At 49.8% G+C, this 26,439-nt stretch overlaps 1 protein-coding gene across 5 annotated transcripts in view; it reads left to right on the top strand.

The window, feature by feature from the left end:
* The first annotated feature begins 445 nt into the window (after positions 1 to 445).
* Positions 446 to 26,439, top strand: part of FMO4 (flavin containing dimethylaniline monoxygenase 4) — a 34,840-nt gene continuing 8,846 nt past the window's right edge. Inside the window, exons 1-9 of one of the 5 annotated variants that reach the window (XM_054037285.1) lie at positions 446 to 462; positions 1,024 to 1,086; positions 10,411 to 10,548; positions 11,322 to 11,501; positions 12,345 to 12,507; positions 13,894 to 14,039; positions 15,095 to 15,294; positions 18,037 to 18,389; positions 18,838 to 18,910. In XM_054037285.1, coding sequence (XP_053893260.1) covers positions 10,417 to 10,548; positions 11,322 to 11,501; positions 12,345 to 12,507; positions 13,894 to 14,039; positions 15,095 to 15,294; positions 18,037 to 18,389; positions 18,838 to 18,910 — 1,247 coding nt within the window. In that variant the 5' untranslated portion in view covers positions 446 to 462; positions 1,024 to 1,086; positions 10,411 to 10,416. Of the gene's footprint in view, positions 463 to 929; positions 1,087 to 1,145; positions 1,212 to 1,258; positions 1,349 to 10,410; positions 10,549 to 11,321; positions 11,502 to 12,344; positions 12,508 to 13,893; positions 14,040 to 15,094; positions 15,295 to 18,036; positions 18,390 to 18,837; positions 18,911 to 26,439 lie in introns of those variants that run through there. The other 4 variants (XM_054037289.1, XM_054037284.1, XM_054037288.1 and 1 more) reach the window with 4 other exon arrangements.

Here is a 26,439-nt window from a genome sequence, read left to right as displayed (position 1 = left end):
CACCTACCTTGTCTTAGGGGTGCTTTAACATGTGTTAGCTCCCATAGTTGTAAGTTCTAGTGTGGACAATACATAAATGTTTGTGGCGTTGTGACCAAAAATTCAAGGGTGTACGTCCCTGAATGGCTACGCTTCAGCTGTCAAGTGGAGTGTATTTGTGGAGAGGAGCCACACCAAGTGTGAGTGACCCAGCCAGAATTCCTCTAAACCACAGTCTTTTTTCATAGGGGTGCAGTCTATAAATTTTCCTTCCTCTCACCCCCACCCTGATGCAGGTTTGCTGGCCAGTATAGATGGAGGTGGGGCCATGGGCCTGCTCTCACCCCAGCTGCAAGGGAATGAGGGCATGCACATTGTGACTTCACTTTTCCCTTCCCCCAGCCACAATCTGGCCTTAAATATTTTGCAGACCCAAGCAACCACCTGATCTGCCTGCATGGCTCAGTCGTCTTGGTTACTATGGTTAGCCATTCAGAATTAGTGCATTTTTCTTTTTTTCTTGAGAGCAAATAGGAACGCATTTGAATTTCAATGCTACACAGATGTGGGGAGGGCAGGGCCAGTGCTACCATTTAGGCCAACTAGGCGGTTGCCTAGGGCACCAAGATTTGGGGGCGCCAAAAAGTGCTTTTTTTTTTTCTTTTAACAGCGGCCGCTGCGCTGGGAGGGAGAGGGAGTCTGAGCCGCTGGCAGGCAGCCCAGGGGTTCCCCTGGGTCAGCGCGCCGCCGGCAGCCCAGGGGTTCCTCTGGGTCAGAGCTGCCGCACGGATCCCCGGGCCAGGGGGTGGGGAGCTGCTGCAGGGGGGTGCCTCAGGGCGGGGGGGGTTGCCGCGGGGGGAGGGCGCACCTCAGGGTGGAGGGAGGGCGTGGAGCTGCCGCAGGGCTGGGGGGGGCACAAGGTGGAAGTGCAAAACTTCCTTTCACCGGCCCTGGGGGAGGGAGGGTGTAAAGGTCAATGAAGCTGAGGAATGAGAGTGAGCTGTAACCGTCTGGACTTTACTCTCTCATGTAATCTGTAACCAGACAAACTTCGCCCAAAACCCAGTCGAATCCAAAACAAAAAAGACACCACATTGAACCAGAAAGGTGAGTTTCTTTACTTAGTGTCCTTATTCCCGACTGCATTTTTTATGCTTTCAACAATCAATCTGCAAAGTTGGCGTGTGTCCAGAACCCCAGGGAGGACTGTGATTGGCAAGTGTGAAAGAAAGGTATGATAGGGAAATGTTATGCCTTTGTTTGAAAACTACTTGTTGCACACATACAGAGCAGCATTTCTGTATTAATTCCATCATGTGCTGAAAGCACACATCCAGAAGCGTACTTTTTGCTATGACTTTGGATAAATGTAAGTAGCTTTTTTTTCTTTTTCTTCTTTGTTACAGCTTCTGTTCATAAAAGAGAGACAAGACGGGTGAGGCAGTATCTTTTATTGCAGCAAGTTTTGTACGTGGCAGGGATAAGCTTTCGAGCTTCATGGAGCACTTCTGCAGGGCACTTATGTTCTTAAAATGACATTTACTGATCTAGTTTATAATACATATGTGTGTAGCTAAAGTTGTATACAAAATATGGAGTAAAATAAGTCCCATTTTCAAAAGTGACTCAGACACTTAGGAGCCCAAGTTCCATTGACTTTCAATCAGATTTAGGCTCCTAGGTACCTAGATTCATTTTGAAAATGGGACTCAATAAAATTGTTCAAAGTGGCCATGAAACAAGAAGCAATTAAAGTTGTAGGTAGTTTTCCTTTATGTGCTCCATTTTTTTTTAAATTGCCTTCTAACTTTTTGGATAGAAAAGTAATACATTTCCTCCTGAATTTTCTCATGATGTCTCAGATTGGGGAATTTGCTTAGCAAGCATCAAATAAATCATTCTACTTCTTATCTCCCTCCAACTGTTGATTGAACTAACCAATTGGTTTGACACCTGGGAAGCTTACAATAGGGTATGAGACTTTGTCTTTTACTGAGCATTTGGAAAGTGCTGGATTACAGATATTTATTTGCTACGTAAGCAAAAATTACCCATTTTAAATGTTTTTGCCCCCACAGGGTCTTTTGCTTATTGCTTTATTGGGTGCCTTAACAGAAACCCAAACAACTGAGAACATGGAAATGTACAGTTTTATTTCATCTTAACTCTGAATTTCCTGGGTTTCTAATGTTCGGGGCTTTTTTGTAATAATGGCAATATTCTTGCCATGTTAATTAACCTTTAAATCATTGATACATTCTCTCATCCTTTGCCGCAGCTTAACAGTTTTATTGCCTGGCCTTCACTTAAAGGTCTCTAGGATGGAGCAGTCCAGCACTGGGTCAGTATGGCACTATGTGAGTCCTTACTTTAAAGACACATCCTTAGCCATACTCACACAGCAGCACAAAGCAGCCTTAAACCTGGCTTAAAGGGTCAGGGGCTGATTCCTCCAGCATTGGGGAACCTCCAGTAGTGCAGGTGGTAGCAGCTCCAGTGCTGTCCCTGGTACCATGGAGCAGAGAGTGTGGCTATGGTAAACAGGAGGGGCTATCCCCTGCCAATCAGTACAGCTCCTTGGGGCTATGAGTAGGCTTTGGGACACTTTATTTAAATAATGGTTTATTGGATATGGGATTTTTTTTTAAATGAACAAATTAAAAAATCCAGCCACATGCTGGGAAGAGGCTTTGGGACTACAAGGCTAATAAATAAGCCAGGCTGTTGCAACCAGAGGCCCTCCACTTCCTGTGCTTTGCACTTTCCTTCACTTCCTTGTACCTGTGTACACCAGCATTCAACTCTCTTAGCCTAAGGCAAGGCATTATGCTGCAGGAACAGCATCAGGGAACCCCACAAAGGCTTGCTGGTGGCCCACCAGGTGAGAAACACTGTGCTATGGGGTGTAGTCCTAGCAAAAAATTAATAACTGGGTTTAATGAGAGCTGCAGTGAACTGCACCTGCTGGAGGAAAAGTGCTCAGCTACTCAAATAACTCCATCCTGCACAAATTGCTGCAGACGCAGTCAATGAAGCTCCAGTAAGAAGCATTATGTTATCAGAAGCTCTCCATTTGCTGACCATACCATGAGGGCAGAGATAAGACGAGTCCCTATGTCTGGATTCAGTCTGCCCAAATGTCAGGGGTTTGGTTTGGCCTGTTATAGAGAGGAGTTACCCACCAAGGTCTGATTCAGATCCAAACTCCAGGCAGATTCAGATGCAGGAGTGAAGTTTATTCCCATCTCAACACAGCAGCACAATTTCTATCATCTTCTGAACCCTGCCTTTTCCAATTAACCCTTTCCCAAGCCACAGTTGTCTTCTCTTGATGTCTTCATGATTTAGTTGTTTACACACACGGCTGATTAAACTTGTTAAACTCGGTCACTAGTAAACCCCAGAATGCCATCTGAGACAATTCTCTCTTGGCACCTTCACCGTAAATTCCAGTTTCTCTCTGGTTATCAAGTGAAAAACTTGAAAGGGCGAAGGAATTCCCTTTCCCTGACCAGGGCCGGCTCCAGGTTTTGGCCGCCCCAAGCAGCCAAAAAAGAAAAAAAGCCGAGATTGCGATCGCGATCTGCGGCAGCAATTCGGCAGGAGGTCCTTCGCTCCCAGGCAGAGTGAGGGACCGTCCGCTGAATTGCTGCTGAATACCTGGACGTGCCGCCCCTCTCCGGAGCGGCCGCCCCAAGCACCTGCTTGACAAGCTGGTGCCTGGAGTTAGCCCTGTCCCTGACTCTGTGAGTACAAATTATTAATGAAACTGTCTCAACAAAGGCAAATGAGAAGGATCAAATGTGAATCCACAGGATGAAAAAGAAATAATCAGAACCCCACATTTTCAGGAACGCTGAGGTCCACAGATCCCATTGGCAATCAGGACACTTCTATGTAGTCACATGTGACCTTTTCAGCCTGTTTCACCTTGATCTTCCAGGTGCCTGATGGAAAGCGGTATTTATACAGTGCCCCATCAGTGTAGAATCTGAGCACCTTGCAATCTTTGATGTATTCATCCTCACAATACCCTGTGAGGTATTGTGTTCTGTTCTCCCCACTGTACAGAGTGGGAACTGACACGCAGAGTGACTAAGGGAGGTACCCAAGGTCACACAGGAAGTCTATATTAGAACAGAAACTTGAACCCAGGTCTCCTAAGTCCTAGGCTAGCAACCTAACCACTGAGCTGTTCTTCCTCTCTGCTACTTTTGTCTTTTGCATCTCACTCCTACTATGTTCCCCGTTCTTCTGGACTGAAACGAGGACAGATGCTTATGTTGTTAACTTGCAGGCCTTTGCATGAGGGTCCCTGAGGAGTCCTCTCTTCTCAGACAGAAAACTGTAAATTGTCCAAGACAAGCCAGTTCTTAAAAACAAGTTTTATGTAAAGAGTTACAAGCATGGGAACAAACAGAGAACAAACAAACAAATTTAAACACTCAACACTGCTCAGGGTTGCCTGGCCCCAAGGCCCCCCAGGATGGCCTACTGCCAGGGGCAGTTACAGGAACCCTTTCATTCTCTTGTAATCAAAGATCCTTTTGTGCCCCACTTGGTAACTGCTGACAGTGTGTCCTTGCTGGCTTCCTGCTGTGTGAGTGTGTCTTGTTTTAAGTGGAAAAGATGCCCTGCTATTCCAGTCGGAATCCATTATCCTATTGCCTAATATAGGTGTCCTGGTTAGCTAACGACCTTCTATTGTCAAGGCAGGCAAATGGCATTCCAGGAGATTACAGCCTAATCCACGGTGATAGTTTGAGAGCTAGATGATATCCCAGTTACAGGGCTGGCTGCCGCTCTTTCACCTTTCTGGTCTCTCCGAGTGCGTCCCCTCAGGCACCAGGCTTCCTGCATTCACCACTCCTGGGGTGGAATCAGCCGTTTCACCCACTCTTGAGACTGGGCGCTGGGCTACAGCACCCTTTGTGACAACCACGTTTACCCAACAGGACCGACTAGGTTCAGCACCTGGGGTCCTTCCCTTTGGGAATCTGTGACCATGGTGCGTACAGTCAGAGTGTCGGCTTCACCCAAAGCATTGTCTGTTTTGGAGCAGGAATAAAGCCCCGAAAGAAAAAGGATTGAAAACAGCCTACACACATCCATCTTGGCAGTTGATCCTACCCACGTGGTGGATGGTAACTAGGGTTACCATATGTCCGGCTTTTCCCGGACATGTCCGGCTTTTTGGTCCTCAAATTCCCGTCTGGGAGGAATTTCCAAAAAGCGGGACATGTCCGGGAAAATAGGGAGGCATGGTAAGGGGACCGCCTCCTCCGTGGGCTCCAACTTTCCCGGCTCCCACTGCTCTCCCCAGCGCAGCAGCAGCCGGAGCCCAGGAGGAGGCGGCTGCGAGCTCAGATGCCGCCGCCGGCCGGCTCCGCTCAGCCGGAACGGGGGCCTGAGCCGAGCCGGGCCGGAGCCGCTGGGACTGGGGCTGGGGGTGCTTGGTCGCCGCCCTGCGCCGCTCGGCCAGGGCCGGGGCCAGGCCGGAGCCACCCAGCCGGGGTGGGGCCGGTGCCCTGGGGCCCGAGCCGAGCTGGAGTCACTAGGGCCTGGGCCGGGGGTGCTCAGCCAGGGCCGGGGCCGGTGCCGCTCGGCCGGAACCGGGGCCGGCCCCCCAGGGCCCGAGCCGAGCCGGGCCGGAGGCGCCGGGGCCAGAGCCTCTTGGCCGGCCGCCAGAGGGAGCCGCTTGGCCAGGGGGCCAGACTGGGCCACGCCTCCTCGTGCCCCTCCCCCCCCCCGCCGCCCCAACTTACCTGCTGCCTGCCTGCCTGTTTCAGGCTTCCCGCGAACATTTGATTCGCGGGAAGCAGGGGAGGGGAAGGAGCAGCGGGGCAGAGCGTCCAGGGGAGGGGGCGGAGTTGGGGCGGAGACTTTGGGGAAGGGGCAGAGTCGGGGCTGGGAAGAGGTGGAGTTGGGGCAGGGCCGGGGGTGGGGAAGGGGCGGAGTTGGGGCGGGGGCGGGGCCCCTTGGAGTGTCCTCTTTTTCCAGGACTGCAATATGATAACCCTATGGTAACCTAATGTTGGGCTGCCACTCCCCTACTGGAACTTAGTGAGTTAGTGAGACTTTGTCCGGCCCTCTCCCCCACTAGAAGAAAGGAGAAGAGCCAAAGAGGACTCAGAATCCTGAGACTGATAGTCCCCAGGGCCACTGGGGAAGAGGCTCGTTCTCCAAATCAGCCAGCTTGACAGGGTTAGGGTTACCATACGTCCGGATTTCCCTGGACATGTCCGGCTTTTTGGTCCCCAAATCCCCATCCGGGGAAATAGGGAGACTAGGCTCTCCGAATGTGTGTGTGTGGGTCACCCGCTGTGACATCATCTCGGTGCGACGCTCGGCTCCTGCCCAGGGCATGCTGGGGGCTGTAGTCCGGCCGGGCCTCACGCTCCAGGAAGAGCCAGGAGAGGGGAGTGGCCGAGAACTACAACTCCCAGCAGCCCCTGCGACGTGACCAACCTGCCCCTGTGAGGCAGCAAGCCGTCGGGGGAGGGGGGCGCGGGCCCCTGTCCTTTGGGTGGGGGGCGTCTCTGGGCACCGCTCGGCAGCCATCGCAGGGCTGGGGGCGCCCCCGGGGGGGTTGTGGATGCCAGCGCGTTGCGGGGACCCGGCCCTGTCCGGATTTGCGTCCCCCTGGGGCTGGAGTTGCTCCCCCGGCCCCGGGCACCAGTCACGTAGGGTTACCATACGTCCGGTTTTTCCCGGACATGTCCAGCTTTTCGGCAATCAAACCCCCGTCCGGGGGGAATTGCCAAAAAGCCGAACATGTCCGGGAAAAATACCGGACGGGTACGTCCCCTCCCGCGGCTGCTCTGCTCCTCCCCTCTCAGACTTCGGCTCTGTTTAAGAGCCGAGCTGCCCGAGCCAGCGCTAACGACTTCGGGCAGCCCCCGTGCCGCCAGCCGGGCACTTCCCTTCCCGGGCTCCAGCTGCTCTGCTCCGGCGGCGCAGGGTCTGGAGGCAAGGGGGCTGCCCGAAGCCGGTAGCGCTGGCTCGGGCACCTTGGCTCTTAACCAGAGCCGAAGAGTCAGGAGAGGAGCAGAGCAGCTGGAGTCCGGGAGGGAAAGTGCCCGGCCGGGGGCGCAGGGTCCGGAGGCATAGGGGCTGCCCAAAGCCCGAGCGCTACTGGCTTCACGGGTTTGCCGGGCAGCCTCCAGACCCTGCGCCCCCAGCTGGGTGTTTCCCCTCCCGGGCTCCAGCTGTGCTAGGGAAGCGCCGGCCAGGGGCGCAGGGTCTGGAGGCTGCCCGGCAAACTGTGAAGCCGATAGCGCTTGGGCAGCCCTTTTCGCGTGGCTGGGAGGGAGTTAGGGCGGGGACTTTGGGGAATGGGCGGAGTTGGGGCAGGGCCGGGGTTGGGAAAGGGGCGGGGCCGGGGCCCCGTGGAGTGTCCTCTTTTTGTATTTTTTAAATATGGTAACCCTAGACAGGGTGGGGCAAGCCAAAGAGTGAGTCAATAGCCTGGGTCCCCTCCTTGTGAGCTGGGGCTGCCAGAGCAGAGCAGAGCCAAGGAGATAGCAGCAGCTGGAGCTTGGCTGGAGACAGCAGCAGCAGCACTGAGCTGGGGGCGGGCAGAGCTGGGCTGGAGGCAGAAATAAGCTAGAGAGGGAGCTGGAGTAGCCCGGAGCCAGGAGCTGGGGCAGCGCAGACCAGCCACACCGAGGGTGAGCCAGGGTTGAGCTGCAGTGGGAGCCACGGGGCCAGAGCTGGAGAGCGGCCGCTGTCTGGGCCACAAGTAACACCAGAGCAGAGAGAGATGAGCAGCTGAGGAGGGCAAGGGAGGACCCTGGGCAGTGAGGGCCCAGCAGAGGGAGATGTCGCCAGACAAGAGGCCTTGAGGCCGGAGTTGGAGGGGGGACATGACCCTGGAAGGAAGGGGCTGATGCTGGAGAGAAGGATCTCATTAGAGCCTGAGGGCGTGTATCCACCACCAGAGCAGTGTCTGACCTGCGGTATCACCACAGCACTGCCAGGGCCTGGTAGGGAGGCCTGGGAGGTGTGAGGAACAGGCTGTGAACTTTCCTTATATCTCGGACACTGCTGTTCATGGTGTTCTCCATGCCCATGGGGGTGGGGGGGTGGGGCTTCTTCCTTTAACCGTTTCCATTCTTCCAGTTGCTCTTTAATTAATTGTATTTGGTTAAACTTAGAGCAGTGCTCAATGTGTCAGAAAAGCAGCCGGTGAGGAGAGAGCACCCCGGCATGGGGACACCCTAGCCCCTGTCCTGATTGACCACGACACGATTGGGGGTCGAGCCCCACAGGAATTCTGGACCCAGCCTTGTCAGGGTTACAAGGACTCTGCCACACAGGAGAGGGGAAGGGGAGCCCTCGACGTCAGCAGGCCTCTGGGTGAAGGGAGTGGGAGCGAGGACTCAGATCCTTTCGCTAGCCCATTTCACCGGGGTAGTGCAGAAACCAGGAAAGTTCCCCACAATAGCGGGACCATTCCCACGGTTACACTAGGCAGGCTTCACTTCCTCAGGCACCCCTCAGTGGGTAACTGGCTCTCAGCCGGATTCTCCCAAACAACTACTGCTCCACCTCTGGAGAGAAAGTTCCTTTGGTCTTCTGTACTCGTGACCCCTTTCCTTTCATGGTCCCAACCAGTTCTATAGGTTGCCAGGAGGCAGAATCTTCAAAGCTAATAGTTTGGGCATTGATTCTGAAAGCCCTTAATTGTTTGCTGAGGGGTGGCTTATCCTGAGCCATTCTTGCTCTTTCTGCTTGTCTTTTCTAACAGGCCCCTATTAGACTAGCCCACTATTGTCCTATAGTGACCCTCCAAATAACCAGGTCAACCTACAACATTCATAAACTATTGCAGAACAGTTACAAACTGTCACTGGATCTTAATGGCCATGTCTCACCCCAATGGTTACTTCATCCCCCGAGATGGTGGCTGGGTCTGAAAGAGCCTGGGAAGGGTTTCCTCCACAAAAGAGCTTCCACCCCTTTGCCTTTCGCACAAGTCCTCAAACATAATTTTAGCAATTGGCCATATGGGGCGAAATTCTGGCCCCATTGAAATCAATGGGAGTTTTGCTTTTGACTGCAGTGGGACCAGGATTTCATCCATAAATCTTAGTTTGCTGCTGAGCCCACTTAACGGATTCAAGAGGCTGACTTCAGGCAAGCCAGACTTGAACATTTTGGCGAGGGTTTAAAAGACACCAGTGCCTGGTGCTGCTGAAAAGCAGGGATGTTAAGATAACCACAGTTGTTGGTCACAGATGGGCATTGCCCTTAATCCTAAAGACATTCTCCCTGCCAGGGCTGGCCTTAGGGGTGGGCCACCTGGGCCCACGGCGCCGTGGTCAGGGGGATGCCATGCAGCAGTATAGAGGCACACACTGCTGGCTGGCAGGGGAGCGCCACAAACTCGCAAAGGCGACGCATATGGGGGGTGCCCAGATTTCTCCCTGCTTCCACCCCGCGGAATGGGGAGGGGGGACAAGTGGTGACACAGATACTGCTCTCCCCACTCCACAGATTGCTCCATGTCCCTCCCTAGGGGTCTGTGAAGATGGGGAGAGTGAAGAGCAACATCAAGCACTCCATGCATCCAGGTCACTTGCCCACCTGGAATGTGCTGTGAAGCGAGCATCGGGAGCTGCTGCCCTCCCCTTACGCAGCCCCGATGGGGAAAGTAGCCTGTATTCAGAGAGCCCTGACGCTGCTCCTCGCTCACAGCCCCTTAAGGGGACACAGAGGAGCAGCATTTGAGGGGGGAGCAAGCAGCAATGCCAGCCACTCTGTGCATCCAGGTCGGTTTCCCCACATGGGTGCAGGGGTTAGGGGCATGGCGGGGGGGGGGGGGCGAAGGGGTTAGGGGTACAGAAGGAACAGTGCAGCACAAAGTAAGGGTGGCAGTACACCATATACCATGCCACCCTTATTTCTCCGCTGCTGCTGACAGTGTCACTGCCTTCAGAGCTAGGCGCCCAGCCAGCAGCCACCACTCTTCAGCCGCCCAGCCAGTTCTTAATTTGTGCAGGGGCTTGCTGGGGCTGAGTCCCGGCACCTCTTTCAATACAAATAAAGCACTAAGGGAGGCAGTGGGGGCTTGGGGCGTGGGGAGCCTGTGAGGGTCCGGGGGGTGAGGAGCCCACAAGGGCATGGGGCAATGGGGCGGAGCACCATGCCCATGGGGGTCAGGAACACCAAAATACAAGTTCACCCAGGGTGCCATTTTCCCTAAGGCCGGCCCTACTTCCTGCCCTGAAAAATCCCTGTTATTGCAGCAGCCCAGCGATACAAATTTTAACATACGTATTAACCTTTGTCCTTTACTGGGCTGCAGAAATTCCAATTACTTCATCATTTATTTCCCTGCCATACTCCAGCTTAAGCTCTTACAGTGCGAGGCATTGAAGGAGTTCCAGAGAGCAACTGTGACACCAACTTGACTCTCTCCTGATACAGGAAAGCATGGTCCAGAGGGTGGCAATCATTGGAGCTGGGGCCAGTGGACTGGCCTCCATCAAGTGCTGTCTGGATGAGGGGCTGGAGCCCACCTGCTTTGAGCAAAGTGATGACATCGGGGGCCTCTGGAGGTTCACAGTGAGTAGGATTTCCTTATCCAGTGACTTTTAACAAGGTGTTTATTTTGGACCAGGCTTTGTGTTGCTATGAATATTACCATAGTTTATATTCGCAGCCAAGGAAGAGACTGTACCCATGGCCCTAGGCACATTTTCAGACTAGACTTGGGCTTTCCTTTCTGACTGCACAGGGATAAGGAGATGGAACGACACGAGCCATAGTCTCTGGCATACACGTATCTATTCTTCCCCAGTAAACTCAGTACTTACATTGAAGCAATGTGCCAGAGTCTGGAAATCAGGTGTATCCAGTCCCTCAATAACACCATTATAGAGACAGGAATATGAGGAGATTGAGGGCTTGTCTACATGGGGAAATTGACAAGAGTAGCTACTGCAGAAAAAATACATTCTGGAATAGCTCCCCATGTGGACACACTTACTCTGGAATAAGCATGTCTGGTTTGTTTTTGTTGTTGGGTTGTTTTTTTTCCTGTGTTATCTGAATCCACTTTGGAAGTGGATTAAGCTAAACCAGGAAAGGCACTCTTCTTCCAAAATAAGAGTGTCCACATAGAGAGTTATTCCAGAACAGCTATAGCCCTTTAAATTTACCTTATTCTGGAATAACTTCCCAGTGTAGACAAGTCCTGCGATGGTGGCGTAGAACCCATATGTCTGTTCTGTGTACCAGTGGGCTGTTTAACTCTGCTCTGATAAACCAAGTCAAGTAAATCCCTCTCAGTCAGTCATTTTTTGAAAACATGGTTCCATATTTTGCATTTGACACAGGAAGCTGGGAGGATCAGTGTCTACAGATCGGTGATAACCAACACCTCCAAGGAGATGATGTGTTTCAGCGATTTCCCCTTCCCAGAGGATTTCCCCAACTACATGAACCACTCCAGACTCCTGGAGTATTTCAGAATGTACGCCGAGCGCTTCAGCCTTCTTAGATACATACGCTTCAAGGTAAGAAGGGAGTCAAAGGTTTGTGTGTGTGCAGCGCTGCAGTTGACACGCCAGGCCTTCAGGTCTGGCCAAGGTACGTTTGGTACAGGACCCAAATTGGTGTGGGGACAAAGATGGCTTAACATTTAATGTCACCTTTGTGCTCTCCCAATCCTGGAGTTAGCCAGGCTGGCAGTCTGACCCCCACTGCTAGTGAAAGGAGACCTCAAGGCTGCCCTAATATATGGTGGCTGGTAACAGGTCACACCACTCAGCTACCCTTTTCAGCTACTTAGCATTACTGTCTTGGTGCAAAGGGGCTGGAGCAGGGGTCTTGCATACTTAGGGTAGGTCCACACTACCCGCCCGATTCGGTGGGTAGAGATCGATCTTCTGGGATCGATTTATTGCGTCTCATCTGGACGCGATAAATCGATCCCAGAAGCATTCCCCGTCGACTGCGGAACTCCTGCTCGCAGAGAGGAGGAAGCGCTGTTGACAGGGGAGCTTGCCTGCACCGCGTGGACCCGCAGTAAGTAAACCTAGTTCAATCTAGGAAATGTCGACTTCAGCTACGCTATTCTCGTAGCTGAAGTTGCGTTTCCTAGATCGATCCCCCACCCCAGTGTGGACCAGCCCTTACAGAAGAAAGAAATGTCTGTATCTCCAGGCTTACCCAAGCACTGGGCCCAGATCCTCAAAGCTCTGTAGATGCCTAACTCCCAGTGGAGTTCATAACTCCCAGTGGGATTTAGGAACCGAAGTATCTTCGGGGATCTGGGTCTAACCGTTCACACACGGAACCGATTTACTGAAAAGAACAATCCATAATGATGTTTTGATTTTCATGTGGTTTCCTGTAAGACCACAGTTCACAGTGTAAGGAAACGCCCAGATTTCTCCACCACTGGCCAGTGGGATGTTTTCACTGAGACTGATGGGACGGTTGAGTCGGCCGTTTTTGACGCTGTTATGGTTTGCAGTGGCCATTATGCAGAGCCCCATTTACCACTGGATTCTTTCCCTGGTAAGTCCTGCATTTACGGCTGAACGTATTACAGAAAGCCACACGGCATGTGGGGTGAAATTCAGCCCTGGCGAAGCCGTCTGTGGCGGGATGAATTCCAGCATTAGTGAATAAGGTGAATTCACATATGGACTGGAATACGTCTCCCTGTGTGCTTCTCTACAGTGCCCTGCCTGTGTCCTTCTGATCTGCCTAGAAGAGATGGTCTCTGTAGTAAGAGGGTATTTTATTCCTAATGTCCTTTCAGCCCTTGCCTCGCTAATGAGGCTGCCAACGAGGTTATTAATTAGCCCCAGCTGTGAGGGTGGTTTAATGTGATGCAGGTAAAGCACAAACTGAAACTGACTGCCTGAGTGGTCACCAGTATGACATAGCAGAGTAGAGCTAATACACAACTTCCCAGATCTACAGGGAGAAAGCATATAGCTTTGCAACTAAGGAGAAAATCAGTCTGACACATTTTTCGTGAGTTTTCTGCCATGCCTCACTTTGGGAAGCTTCTCCCTTAGAATCCATGGGGGGGGAGATTTCATAGCCCCCTAAAAGAACAGGCAATTGGCTGCACCTTCTCTCATGACGAGATGAAAATCTAGAGGGCCAAATCCTCAGCTGGTGTAAATTGGTGTAGCTATTGAAGTCAATGGAGCTATGATGATTTATGTCAGCTGAGGACCTAGCACAGAATTTGCAAAATATTCTGAAGGATGATGATGGAAAGCACTAATATATAAGAAAAACAATGAGGAGTCCGGTGGCACCTTAAAGACTAACAAATTTATTTGGGCATAGGCTTTCATGGGTAAAAACACCCACTTCCATCTGAAGAAGTGGGGTTTTTTACCCACGAAAGCCTATGCCCAAATAAATCTGTTAGTCTTTAAGGTGCCACCGGACTCCTCGTTTTTGTGGATACAGACTAACACGGCTACCCCTCTGCTACTAATATGTAAGCTAAGACAATTCATTGTTATTATTTGTATATATTCCATGATCTCTGCAAACCCCCAGGCCTGAGTTGAACCTACTCCACACTAGAGGAGCATGAGAAAAATGAAACGTTGATGTCAACGTATTAGCAACTCCAGATTTTAAAAGGTGGCATTGTCTTGGCATAGGCATAAAAACCAATGGGCCCAGAGGATAGGATATTGGATCCTCTCAGAGTACTCAGGGCTCCACACATCACCCAGTGAAGTCAAGACTCCTATTGATCTGAAGTGCACTTGAATCTGACACTTAAGGAAAAATGGTTGGACACGAAGTAGGAAGACTAAAGTAATTCAACAGGGATTAAGGGTAAAAAAGAATGCTGTCCAGACAGAACTGTCTCAATGGAACAAGCACATTTATCTAATGGCAGGAGATGCTCCCTGCTTTTTTTCACAGGTATAGAAAATCGCTTTAGAGGCCAGTACCTCCACAGCTGGGAATACAAAGACTCTGCCAGGTTCCAAGGGAAGAGAGTCCTTGTGCTCGGTGTTGGGAATTCTGGAGGAGATATCGCCGTGGAGATCAGTCGGGTGGCTGCTCAGGTACAGCTCTGGGATGGTATAGAGATTTGGAGTCTGAGTTTCTCATGCACACACAGCGTCACCTTGGGGTGGCTATAATAATAGTCCAACGGACCACAAGCAAAGGCAGATCAAATCCTGGGGAGCACCAGCCATGCTGATCGTGGTTTCTCTCTCAACACTATAACTACAATATCTACTGTTACTACTTGTATAGTGAATTGCCCCAAGTACACATGCCACCCTTTTGAAAGCAGAACGTATGCAATTGGCAAAGAATTCTAAGTAGATTAGAGGTTCCTGGACAGAAAGCACCTGGTGACCACCAACCATCCCCTCCCTGCCAGTTTTCTTCCTTTAATTCCATCATCCGTTTTTGTCCCATCTCACACTGGTCTCCACCTACCCAGTTCCATCTCCAAAGTAGCTTTGCTGTTTCCAGATCAGCAACATGCAGCCTGGCACCTTCAGGTCCTAGATGTGCCCCAGAATCCTTTGTATAGGCTGCCAAGGAGTCTTCTTTGAAAGAAATGGAAAGCGGGATGTTGAAAAGGTTTCACTGATAGTCCTGCACTCATGAGCAGGACCTGGGACTATTCTCCCACCCATCCCTCAAGTCAGAAAACATAGCTAGTATCCTGAGGTCTTCAAAAACCCTAATTACTGCCCATGGGAAGTGCCTCAGGAAGGATGCCAGACGATATTAGAATGGCATGAACAAACTAGTAGCCGAGGACATACCGAGATTAGGCATTGCCAAGTGCACAGAGGTTCAGATCAAGAGCTATAAAAAGATACATTTCAATTTCCTGGACTGTTTTGCAAGTCAGTTCAGCAGATAAATTGGTGGTTTTGCAGCCACTAGGAGTCAGAGAGAGACACTGTGGACTGACTTGTTCATCTGGATCCTGGTTCCTTGCCCCAACCTCCTTATCTTGGGATATTCTGGTTAGCTCTCTACCCTTCCACACTGAAGGCCTCCTAGCAAACATGCAAGATATGATTTGACAGTGAGAACAAAAAAAGGAACCCAGATTCCCAGGCAATAAATTTCTCAGGCCTCAATTATTTTCCAGGTGTTTCTCAGCACCAGAAGTGGCACGTGGGTGATTAGTCGTATTTCAGACCATGGCTTCCCTCTTGACATGATGCTCACCACTCGCTTTCACAACTGTCTTGAAAACTTCCTCCCATCAGCCCTCATGAGACGGCTAAGACTGAAGAAGTTCAATACATGGTTTGACCATGCAAATTATGGCTTGATTCCTCAGAAAAGGTGCTTTCTTTGTTTTCTGTGTAAATCTCCTGTTTAATTTGGGGAATAGTTACAGATTAGCAAAGCCCTATGTTGCCTTGCTCATAGGCAGTTCTAGGTTAGGGATTAACATCTATCTGTCAATGGTGGCAATTTTTCATGTTTGTTTCCATGTCATACTTTTCTGTGAATCGATCCTTACCAGTAAGATTGACAGCTGCCCCTTCTGGAGAACAGTGTAACAGACTGGATCTATAATTTAAGGACCTAGAACATTACCCTACAGAAGGCAGGAGACTAGATAGCTCAGGAATAGAGCTAGATGAATTTTTTTATGCAAACAGTTTTTTCCACTGCAAAAATGCACATTTGGGTCAACTGAAACTATTCATTAATTTGGGTCAAATTTGACAAAAGTTTAGGACAAAAAATGAAAAAAAATATTTTTTTAAAAAAATCAAAGTGGTTTTGTTTTGGCATGTTCAAATTGAAATGTTTCCACTTTTTGGAAAGTGGTTTTCTTTTGGAATTTATGTAGATTTAATTTTAAAAGAACATTAAAAAACATTTAAACCCTCCCAAACTAAAAACAAAATGAAAACAATTGTTTCAGGTTGAACAAAACGTTTTGTTCAATCCAAAGCTATGTTTTGGGGCTGTTTTGGGATGAGGTTTGTTTTGTTGAGGGGGGAAAAAAATTTGTTTCAGCTCAACCTGAAACAATTTTTTTCCCCAATTTTTCTGTTCTACCTCCAAACTGAAAAATGAGTGATTTGCCCAGCCCTACTCAGGAGGCGGACAAAGACCCTTTAGCATCTAGGTGACTGGTTCAAATTCAGCCTAGGTCAGTGACAGGAACTTAGGATCACTACGTTCTGCTCGCTGTTTGGTTGTCTACATGACATGAGTTCCTACATGACATGAGCTCAGCTTTCCACTCAAAGAAACATTACTATTGACAAGAAAAACACCATTGTAAGGCTAGATTCTCCTTTGCACAGCCTGAGCAGCATGAAGAAGTTGGAACCTGACTACACCTGGCCAGCTGACTCTCAGTGGGTATGAGGCCAGCACAGCCAGCTTCTCCACTGACCATCCTACCCACAACTCAGGGTGGGCTGGGGGTTGGGCATAGGTGAAAGTAAGCCTGTACACCCCGGTGCGGTGTACCAGCAAGAGCCGGTGTGCTGTACCGGGGCGGATCGGCTTCCCCTGGCAGTAATTTAAAGAGCCTGGGGCTCCCAGCAGCGGCTGGAGCCCCAAGCACTTTAAATTGCCACCAGAGCCCTGCTGCTGGAGCCCTGGGGAAGCAGGGTAGCAGCCCCAGGGTAGCAGCGGCAGCCGGTGGCTCGGGTGGCAATTTCAAGGGCCCGGGGCGCCTGCTGCAGCTACCGCCTCGGGCCCTTTAAATCGTCCCCAGAGCCCTGGGGTAGCAGCGTCAGAGCTCTGGCGGCTATTTAAAGGATCCGGGGTTGCAGCAGCCGCTACTGCCCCGGCCCTTAAAATAGCCGCCAGAGACCTGCCGCCACCTCCCCAGGGTTCCGGCAGCAGGGCTCCGGGGACAATTTAAAGGGTCCGGGGCTCCAGTAGCCTCTACCATCCCAGGCCCTTTAAATCATCCCTGGAGCCTGCTGGAGCCATGGGGTAGCGGCGGCGGTGGGGCTCAGGCGGTGATTTAAAGAGCCAGGGGCTCAGCCACCGCTACCGCCCCGGCCCCGGGCCCTTTAACTTGACGCCGGAGCACCGCCGCCGCCATCCCAGGGCTCCGGCAGCAGGGCTCTGGGGATGATTTAAAGGGCCCAGGCTGGTAGCGGCAGCCAGAGCTCAGGGCCCTTTAAATCGCCGCCCAAGCCACAGGCTGCCGCTGCTACCCTGGGGCTCCGTCAGCGTTGCTCAGGTGGCGATTTAAAGGGCTCAGGGCTCCGGCTGCCACTACTGCAGCGGAGCCCTGGGCCCTTTAAACCTCCGCCAGAAGCCGGGGCCCCCTCCGATGGTTATTTAAAGTGCCCGAGGCTCCGCTGTGGTAGCAGCAGCTGGAGCCCTGGGCCCTTTAAATCACCCCTGGGGCTCCCAGCCGCCTCTGCAGCTGGTAGCTCCGAGGGTGATTTAAAGGGCCCGGGGCTCCCAGCTGCTGCTGCCCCAGCCCTGGGCCCTTTAAATCCTGATTTAAAGTGCCTGGGGATTTAAAGGCCCCACCTCTTCTGGTAGAGGCCACGCCCCCTCCTAAGGACTCTGGAGTACCGGTAAGTCCTTTAAGTTACTTTCACCCCTGGCATTGGGTGGAGCACAGCTCTGTTCCTCCTGGCCCAGTTGCAGTGTGGTGCCTAGGGATCAGACCCAGCTGTCATAAATTAGACCAAAATTAGGCTGCTCTAACTTATGCCACAGCGCCTTGAGGATCAGGAAGCTATACCAGCCCCAACCGTTCTCCGTCTTCTTCTACATGAAGTACACCTTGGGGCAAGAGAGAATCTAGCTGACAAATGGTAGTCCCAGGTGGTACTGGACAGACAACTCTGGATTCTGACTGCTTCTGCTTATCAACAGAACAGGGCAAGCTCCCTCCACATTTCCCCATCTACACACCTCACCCCTGAGCACCTCACGTGCTCCATGTCTGGTCTTCCCCCATTAGCTCTTCCACACCTCACAATTCATTGTAGTATAGCCAGAATTCCAGCTCTGCTTTGGTTCTTTATCACACCCCATGTCAGAGCAAACACTGCACTCAATCTCTCTCTCTCCCTTCCTTCTATGTGCCAGTCCAAACCTAAGCTTAATTGTGAATGATGAGCTGCCAAGCTGCATTCTCTGCGGTGCTGTTGTGGTAAAACCAAATGTGGAGGAGTTTATGGAAAGCTCAGCTGTCTTTGAAGATGGGACCGTAGAGGAGAACATCGACATGGTGGTCTTTGCTACCGGATACAGTTTCTCTTTTCCCTTCCTTGAAGAGTCTGTTCGCAACATCTGCAGAAGCAACTACGCCCTTTACAAATACATCTTCCCACCGCCTCTGGAGAAGCCGACGCTGGCTGTCCTAGGCCTTATAGAGCTAACAGGCTCCATCATGGCAGGAACAGAACTCCAGGCTCGTTGGGCCACAAGGGTCTTTAAAGGTAGGCAGACATACACACGCTAGCTTTGATCTAGCTGGTGTGCTAAAAATAGCAGTGTAACCACGGCCACGTGATCTGGCCACCTGTATACAATCTCAGCTAGCCCCTCCCACCACCCGTGTTGCCATTAGTAGAATGTGAGTCACAGAGCCAATGTGACCCTAGACAGAGCGTAATTCCCCAAAGAATTAACACACTAGCTTCTCTGCGACATATGACTTGGAGCCTCAGCTGTGTAAACTCACCTAGCTCTGCTTGTTTCAGTGGAGTGGTATTGATTTGCACAAACTGAGGATTTGGCCTTTAATACTTAGATCAGCTCTTGCTAAATATGTCCAGCCTCTGATATAATCAGTGAAGGAGCTCATAGTGGACTGACTGGTTTGAGGACTTCGGAATCATCTGTGCAAAGCACTAGTATGTTCTCTCATTTTTCTTATGTTCCCAGGGTTGAATCAGCTCCCTCCTGCCAGCAGGCTGATGGCTGAAGTTGCCAAGAAGCAGCAGCATCTAATTAAACAGTACGAAATGCTACTTATTCTATTCCATATTCAGGGCATGGTGCTCCAGTCAATAATATCGCTGCTGAACAGGGGAAGGTAGCCCCTCTATCTATCCGTGTCACCAGAGACTCTGAGTGCCACACAGTATGTTGCTGTATTTATCCTCACCACAATGCTGTGAGGCAAGGCAATGCTGTTATCCCTATTTTACTGATGGGGAAACTGAGGCACCTCAGCTAGACCTTTCAGGAAGTGAGGAGCCTAAATACCTTTAAGGATCTGGGCCCTAGAAACCAAGTGACTTGCCCAAAGTCACATGGAAAGTCTGTAGAGGAGCAGGGATTCGGTCTCTCAAGTTCTAGACTAACACTCTAACCACTGGACCATCCTTCCACTGACTCACTAGCTAGATTAATAGAAAGACTTTTTTACTGCATTTTTTCCCCTATCTGTTTGGGTTTTGGCTTTTAATTCTCCTTCTGTGGAACCAAACAGGTGACGAAGAGAGTCAGGGGAAATTTTCTAACAGAGGCTATGTCTCCACTGCAGTCCGAGGTGTGATTACAGGACATGTAGACATACCATGTTAGCTGTAATCTGCTGCAGCAGCACAGGTTAGCCTCCCAAGTAGGTATCCAGGGTGCCAGGTTGGCTTGTACAGACTGCGCTGAAGCCCATGCTGTCGCAGCTTGACTGCTACTGGTACCAGCTCCACACATCCTGCTCTGACGCCTCCGACTGCAAGGAGACATATGCATTTCTATGGCTAACAAGACCCTAGAATGCCATTAACCAACACTCCTGAATAGAGGGGGGTTGGACTCGCAAGACTTCTTTTGAAACATTTCTTTTGTTTCATTCATGGCCTCTTCCAAGTTTTTTGAAACTGAATGAAACTGAGTTTCACACAGATTCAAAACCACCCAGAAATGGCACCAGTTTGACACAACAGCACTCAAAATAGATCCATTTCTACTGGGAACCAGATCCGAGTGAGCTCAAAGGGATCACAAACTTTTTGACAAATTTGGACCAAGTCTCGAGTTGCAACAGAACAAAACCAGGTGAGCTTTGCACATTTGGGGATTTATTTGATCTGGCTCTAACCCTGAAGTTAATGGTTTTCCTCTAGAGCAGTGGCACCATCTTGTGGCTAAAAAGAAATGGCAGCTGTTTCCTGTGCCTGGATTCCCCTTCTTCCTAGTTCAGGAGAAACAGGAGTGAGAGTCAACCACTGATTATAAAACTGAAAGAGTTCTGATTGCAGGCCTGTCTGATGAGGCTGCTGGTAGAACAGTGTGTGCAGCATTCTACACTAGTGCCTGTTAAAACGATGCCTGCCAGGATTGCAGGGGGATCCTCTGGCAATTATAACACTGCATACAAACAGGTTTCAGAGTAGCAGCCGTGTTAGTCTGTATCCGCAAAAAGAAGAACTGGATTCAGGGGGAGAGGGAAGCAGTGAGAGTTGCAACATAGCCAGAAAAGCACGAGGACCAGAATGGGCATCCTGGAGCTCCAGCATGGTCATGAAAGGAAATTCCCTTGGAACTTAAATGGGGTCAGCTGATGGGATCCCCCCAGAACTAAGGTGTGGTTACTAGAGGGACACTTTGTATGCAGTAAGAAGAACAGGAGTACTTGTGGCACCTTAGAGACTAACAAATTTATTAGAGCATAAGCTTTCGTGGACTACAGCCCACTTCTTCGGATGCATATAGAATATATCTCCTCAATATATGTTCCAATATATGTTCCATTCTATATGCATCCGAAGAAGTGGGCTGTAGTCCACGAAAGCTTATGCTCTAATAAATTTGTTAGTCTCTAAGGTGCCACAAGTACTCCTGTTCTTCTTACTGCATACAAAGTGTCCCTCTAGTAACCACACCTTAGTTCTGGGGGGATCCCATCAGCTGACCCCATTTAAGTTCCAAGGGAATTTCCTTTCATGACCATGCTGGAGCTCCAGGATGCCCATTCTGGTCCTCGTGCTTTTCTGGCTATGTTGCAATTCTCACTGCTTCCCTCTCCCCCTGAATCCAGCTCAGGGAGAACGTGGCAGGAAAGACATGACAACAAAAATCTTCTCATGGGCTTAAAGCATGGGCAGCAGGTATAATAGGCCAGGGGAAGCTAAGCCTCCCCAAACAGGATGTGGTGCGCCTCCCTCTGGAGGCATGACGCTAGCCTTCTGCCTTTGGAGCGCTGCGACCGAAAGGGTGCCCGGGCCACGGCCCCACCCACACTCCACCTGAGGTCCTACTCCCACATCCCACTCTTACCCCATGGCCCTGTCCACATTGCTCCTCTTCCCATCCCTCCTCCACCTCTTCCCTCCCACCTGCCTCTTGTGCCTCTTCTCCCTTACCCCCATAGCCCCTCCACCCACCGTTCATGCCTCTTTGCCCCCGAGAGGCAGAGAGGCACGGGGAAAAGAGACCCTCAGGAGAGTGGGAGGATAGAGGCACAAGCAGTGGGGGAAGGGGGGGCTTGAAGGAGGGGGTAGAAAGACACGAGTGGCGGAGGGAGGGGCTTGGAGAAGGGGGGCCGAGCAGGAGCAGGGCCTAGGGCAGAGTGGGGGTGGAGTGCGGGTGGGACCTCGGCAGGAGGATGCTGAGTGGGGCTGAGCCTCAGGGCGGAGCAGGAGGTGGAGCCACGGTCTGGGCACCGGTAGCCCACCCAGTTCTAGGGAGCTTCTGGCACTCAGGCCCAGCCTCCCCAAATCTGGGAGTCATGCGCCACCCATGGCTTAGAGAGAACCATAAATATGGAACTATCCAGGACCCTGAGAATGATCTTTAAAGGTCCATTTGCTTGGGCATTGTAGACTTTTATCTATGACCTTCAAAACCCATCATCTCAACAATTGTCTCCCCTTCACAAGGACTGAGGCTTTGTCTTCACTACAAAAAAAAGGGTGTGTTCTTAACTCAAGCAAGAGCTAACTCAAGGCAAAACCCTAGTGAAGATAAAAACAATATTAGAATTGGAAAAGGTACAGAGAAGGGCAACAAAAATGATCAGTTTCCATCTGAGGAGAGATTAATAAGACTGGGACTTTTCAACTTGGAAAAGAGATGACTAAGGGGGAATATGATAGAGGTCTATAAAATCATGACTGATGTGGAGAAAGTGATAAGGAAGTGTTACACTGCTCTACAGCCAAAATGCTTCTGAAATAAATGTAGTCAAACTTTACTAATTCTGGGTCACTGAGAACGAAAATGAGGCTTAAAATTGTTGATTGCCTCTAGTTTTCAAGATATGCTATTGGGTCAATATATACGACCCTTGACTTGGGAATGGCGGAGGATAAGTGAGTTATAAAGGGAAGGGATCTCAATTTAAACCAGAAATGACTAAAATACATCTTTGACTGGATCTATGAATAAATCTATGACTCGGTTTGGACAGTACTTGCTTTTTAGGCAAAACAATGAATGATGCAATCTGAAGCTGGTATTGCGTCATACATGATATGAATTGCATCATGTTATTCCTAGAAGTCATGGATGATGCAATCATAACGAAGCTTACATCACTCTGCTGAACAAATTGCCCTGTATCAGCTCTAGAAATCATACAGTGTCGTGCTCTCTTATTTGTCAGTGTTTGATTTTGCAAAGGGACACATTTCTGTTTAGCCAAAGTGAGCAGAGATGCCTCATACTTGTGTGAACAGTGCAGATAACTTCTGCTATGTTTGTGGTGAAGTGACTTTTGCATCACAAAAGCGCAGTATAACCACTATGGTTAAGAAAGCCTATCACCTTTATTTTGGCTGCAAAATTGGAGATCAGGACAAGAGGTGGGCCCCACACATATGCTACAACATACGCCAGTGGTTGAACAGGAAAAGGAAATCTATGCCTTTTGCAGTGCCAATGATTTGGAGAGAGAGCCAACAGATCATACCGGCAATTGTTACTTCTGCATGGTGCCTCCAGTTGGGAAAGGTGTGTCAAAGAAGAAAAAGTGGACTGTGCATTATCCAAACATTCCATCAGCTATACGCCCAGTACCCCACGGAGAAGGACTGCCGGTTCCTGATGCACCAGAATCATTCTCACTTGAGTCAGACGAGGAAGAGGAAGAGGATGAAACTTCTGGTCCTGAACCATCAATGTCACAGGACCCACATTTTCTCCCATCCTCCTCCTCTGAACCACACCTCATAACACAAGGTGAACTGAATGACCTTGTCAGGGATTTGGAACTACCCAAGAGTAAGGCAGAGCTGTTGGGCTCCAGACTACAGCAGTGGAATCTCCTGGCAGGTGATGTTAGGGTTTCCATATTCCGTGACCGTCAAAAGGATCTTGTCCCATTCTTCTTCATGGAAGATGATCTTGTAGCCTGCAACAACATCGATGGTGTGATGGCAGCCCTCAGCATCGTTCGCGATCCAGATGAGTGGAGACTGTTCATTGATTCATCGGAGACGAGTCTTAAAGCTGTTTTACTGCATAATGGCAATGTTTTGCCATCAATTCTAGTTGGTCATGCAGTCCATATGAAGGAAACCTATGACAACATGAAACAACTTTTGAGGTGCATAAACTATGACCAACATCAGTGGCAGCTTTGTGGCGATTTGAAGGTTGTTGCTCTCTTGCTTGGTCTGCAGACGGGATACACAAAGTACTGCTGTTTTCTCTGCGAATGGGATAGTCGTGCAAGAGATTCCCACTACATCAAGAAAGATTGGCCACTCCGACAGTCATTGGAGCCTGGGAGGAAAAGTATTCAGCATCCACCACTTGTTGAATCAAGGAAGATTTTGTTACCACCATTACACATCAAGCTGGGTCCGATGAAGAACTTTGTCAAGGCCATTGACAAAACACAAGCAGCTTTCAAGTACCTCCGTGGAAAATTTCCAAGGTTAAGTGAAGCTAAGATAAAGGAAGGTGTCTTTGTTGGTCCTCAGATTCGTGAACTTCTTCGAGATGATGCATTTGACCATGCGCTGCGTGGCAAGGAAAAGACGGCATGGAAAGCCTTCCAGTTAGTGGCAATAAATTTTCTCGGAAACAACAAGGCAGACAACTACAGGTTGTTGGTGGAAAACCTCCTCAAGGCATACAAAAGCCTTGGTTGCAACATGTCACTAAAGATACATTTTTTGCACTCTCATCTAGATTTTTTTCCACCGAACTGCGGAGCAGTGAGCGACGAGCACGGCGAGTGATTTCACCAGGACATTGCAACAATGGAGAAACGCTATCAGGGCAAATGGAGCCCATCAATGCTTGCAGACTATTGCTGGACAGTGACAAGAGATGCTCCATTTAATGAATACAAGAGACAAGCCAAGAAGCGCCGAGTAGACACTGAATAGGACTAAACTATGTACGTAATCATTTTTTGCCTTTTGTTTCATAATAAATTTTATTTATATAACGCTTTTGCTGATTTTTAAAGTGTTACATAAACAGGACAGGTGAAATATTATCATGTAAAGCAACCATAAACACATGAAAAGACCTAGGGTTTACAATTTATGATTAAAACTCTACTATCTACACAATATACATAGACATAAAATGTAAAAACTTAAATATCGTAGAAACAGTAGCCGATCAGTTTTAATTGTCATATTTGAATTCAGCACATCAAAATACATAATAAATAGTACATTTTATCTCTGAAGCAGACGACTTCTCAAAAATTGTAGACCAGTGTTATTATTCCTTCTCATAACACAAGAACCATGGTCATCCAATGAAATTAATAGGTTTAAAATAAACAAAAGGAAGTATTTCTTCACACAATGCACAGTCAACCTGTGGAACTTGTTGCCAGAGGATGTTGTGAAGGCCAAAACTATAACAGGATTCAAAAAATAATTAGATAAGTTCCTGAATGGTAGGTCCATCGGTGGTTATTAGACATGCTCTGGGTGTCCCTAACCTCTGACTGCCAGAAGCTGAGAGTGGACGACAGGGGATGGATCACTCGATGATTGCCTGTTCTGTTCATTCCCTCTGAAGCACCTGGCAATGGCCATTGTCAGAAGACAGTATACTGCTCTAGATGGACCATTGGTCTGACCCAGTAAAGCCTTTATGTTCTTATGAGGAAGTTTGTAGTTTTCACGAGTTAGCAGGTCGAGCTATACTTAAAACCTAGACTTTAATTCGACCTGCTGCCACAGGTGAAAACTAAAACCTGCCTTGTCCTCACTAGCATTTCCCCTCAAGTTAGAGTGTGTCTTCACGGCAGAGTTATCTGCATTGGAGTTACTCTTTCCAAGTTAGCCTGGCTTGAGTGAGAGCGGCCACACTGAACCCACCAGCTGCTGTCTCCACATTGGCTCTGTGCTCAGGCATTGTAACCCCCCTTCTGGGGCACCCCTGATCTCCAAAGGCAGTGGAGAGCTCAGTTCCTCCCTCTTTGGGAATTCTTTGACACACACCCCTTTGGGACCAATGGGATCTGGTTCCTGATGAATGGTGTCTCCACCTATTGGCTGAGGGTACAGGTGGCCACACTGCTAGGACCTCTAGGAATAAGCTAACTAGTGTAGTAACTATGCCCAGATAAGAATGACAACTGGAACAGGAAAAGGGGGAATTAAGGAAGGAGAGGAGAACAGGAGACACACTTCAGAATGGCCCTAAAATGGATCCCTGACCTGTGTTACAACAATAGCCATTCCCAAAGTCTCTGTGGTTCGCACAGTGTGGTTGGAGATCAAGGGGCAGGCTGGCATCACTCTGAGCAATTTCACAGTTGGCTGGTTGGTGTCTCAAGCGAATCAAGCCATGGCTGATTTCCGGCCTCCAGTGCAGGATGGGCCTGTGGGCTCTGTGGTCTTCCAGCTCTTAGAGTTGCCACAGCTTCTGGGTGTTCAGGCTTCCTGGAACAGTGCGGGGCCTCTGAGTCAGCTTCAGGCTTCTGACCAGGAGAGTCAGAAAATGGCTTCTCCTGCATGCAGCCAAAGAGAATACATCCCTTCCCCTCTCCCCCACCTCCCCTCCCCTGCCCCGCACAGGTGCTCCATTTCCGAAGTCACACAGGGGCCAGTCCGGCATGTCCATGACTGGTCCCTCCAACACAAGCCAGTAGGAAGGCAGCCTCAGTCTCCACACTGTGCTGCTCCCTGTGCTGCTGCAGCCCTAGACTGGCAGAAGCTACACCCATACATGGCACAATGAGTTCTGGGAACATATCCCATGATTCTTTGTGCTGCAATAAGCTGAGCTGCTCTGTGAATTGTGGAAGAACTTGTCTGTCCTGTCTGAACACACGGGGGAATTGTGGGAAGGCACTGGACTATCGGCATTCGAGGGAAGCTAGCCTGCATCCACACCACAGAGTAGTTGTGTTAGCAGATGGCAAGTCGTACCAAGGTGAGTTTTAGACTATAGGGACTAACCAACTCAAGTTAAAAGCATCACCGCACTTTCTGCACGAATGGGACTCAAGTGAGGAGCAACACTCGAGTAATAACTCAAGTGAACTTTGCAATGAAGACAAGCACTTCACTAACTCCAGTGAGCTAACACACCTCTTTTTTTTATATCATGACACCAAGGCCT

Source organism: Malaclemys terrapin, chromosome 8 (assembly GCF_027887155.1).
Source record: "Malaclemys terrapin pileata isolate rMalTer1 chromosome 8, rMalTer1.hap1, whole genome shotgun sequence".
NCBI lineage: Eukaryota > Metazoa > Chordata > Testudines > Emydidae > Malaclemys > Malaclemys terrapin.
Note: the sequence above shows the minus strand (reverse complement) of the source record. Positions and strands in the feature narration are given on the sequence as shown.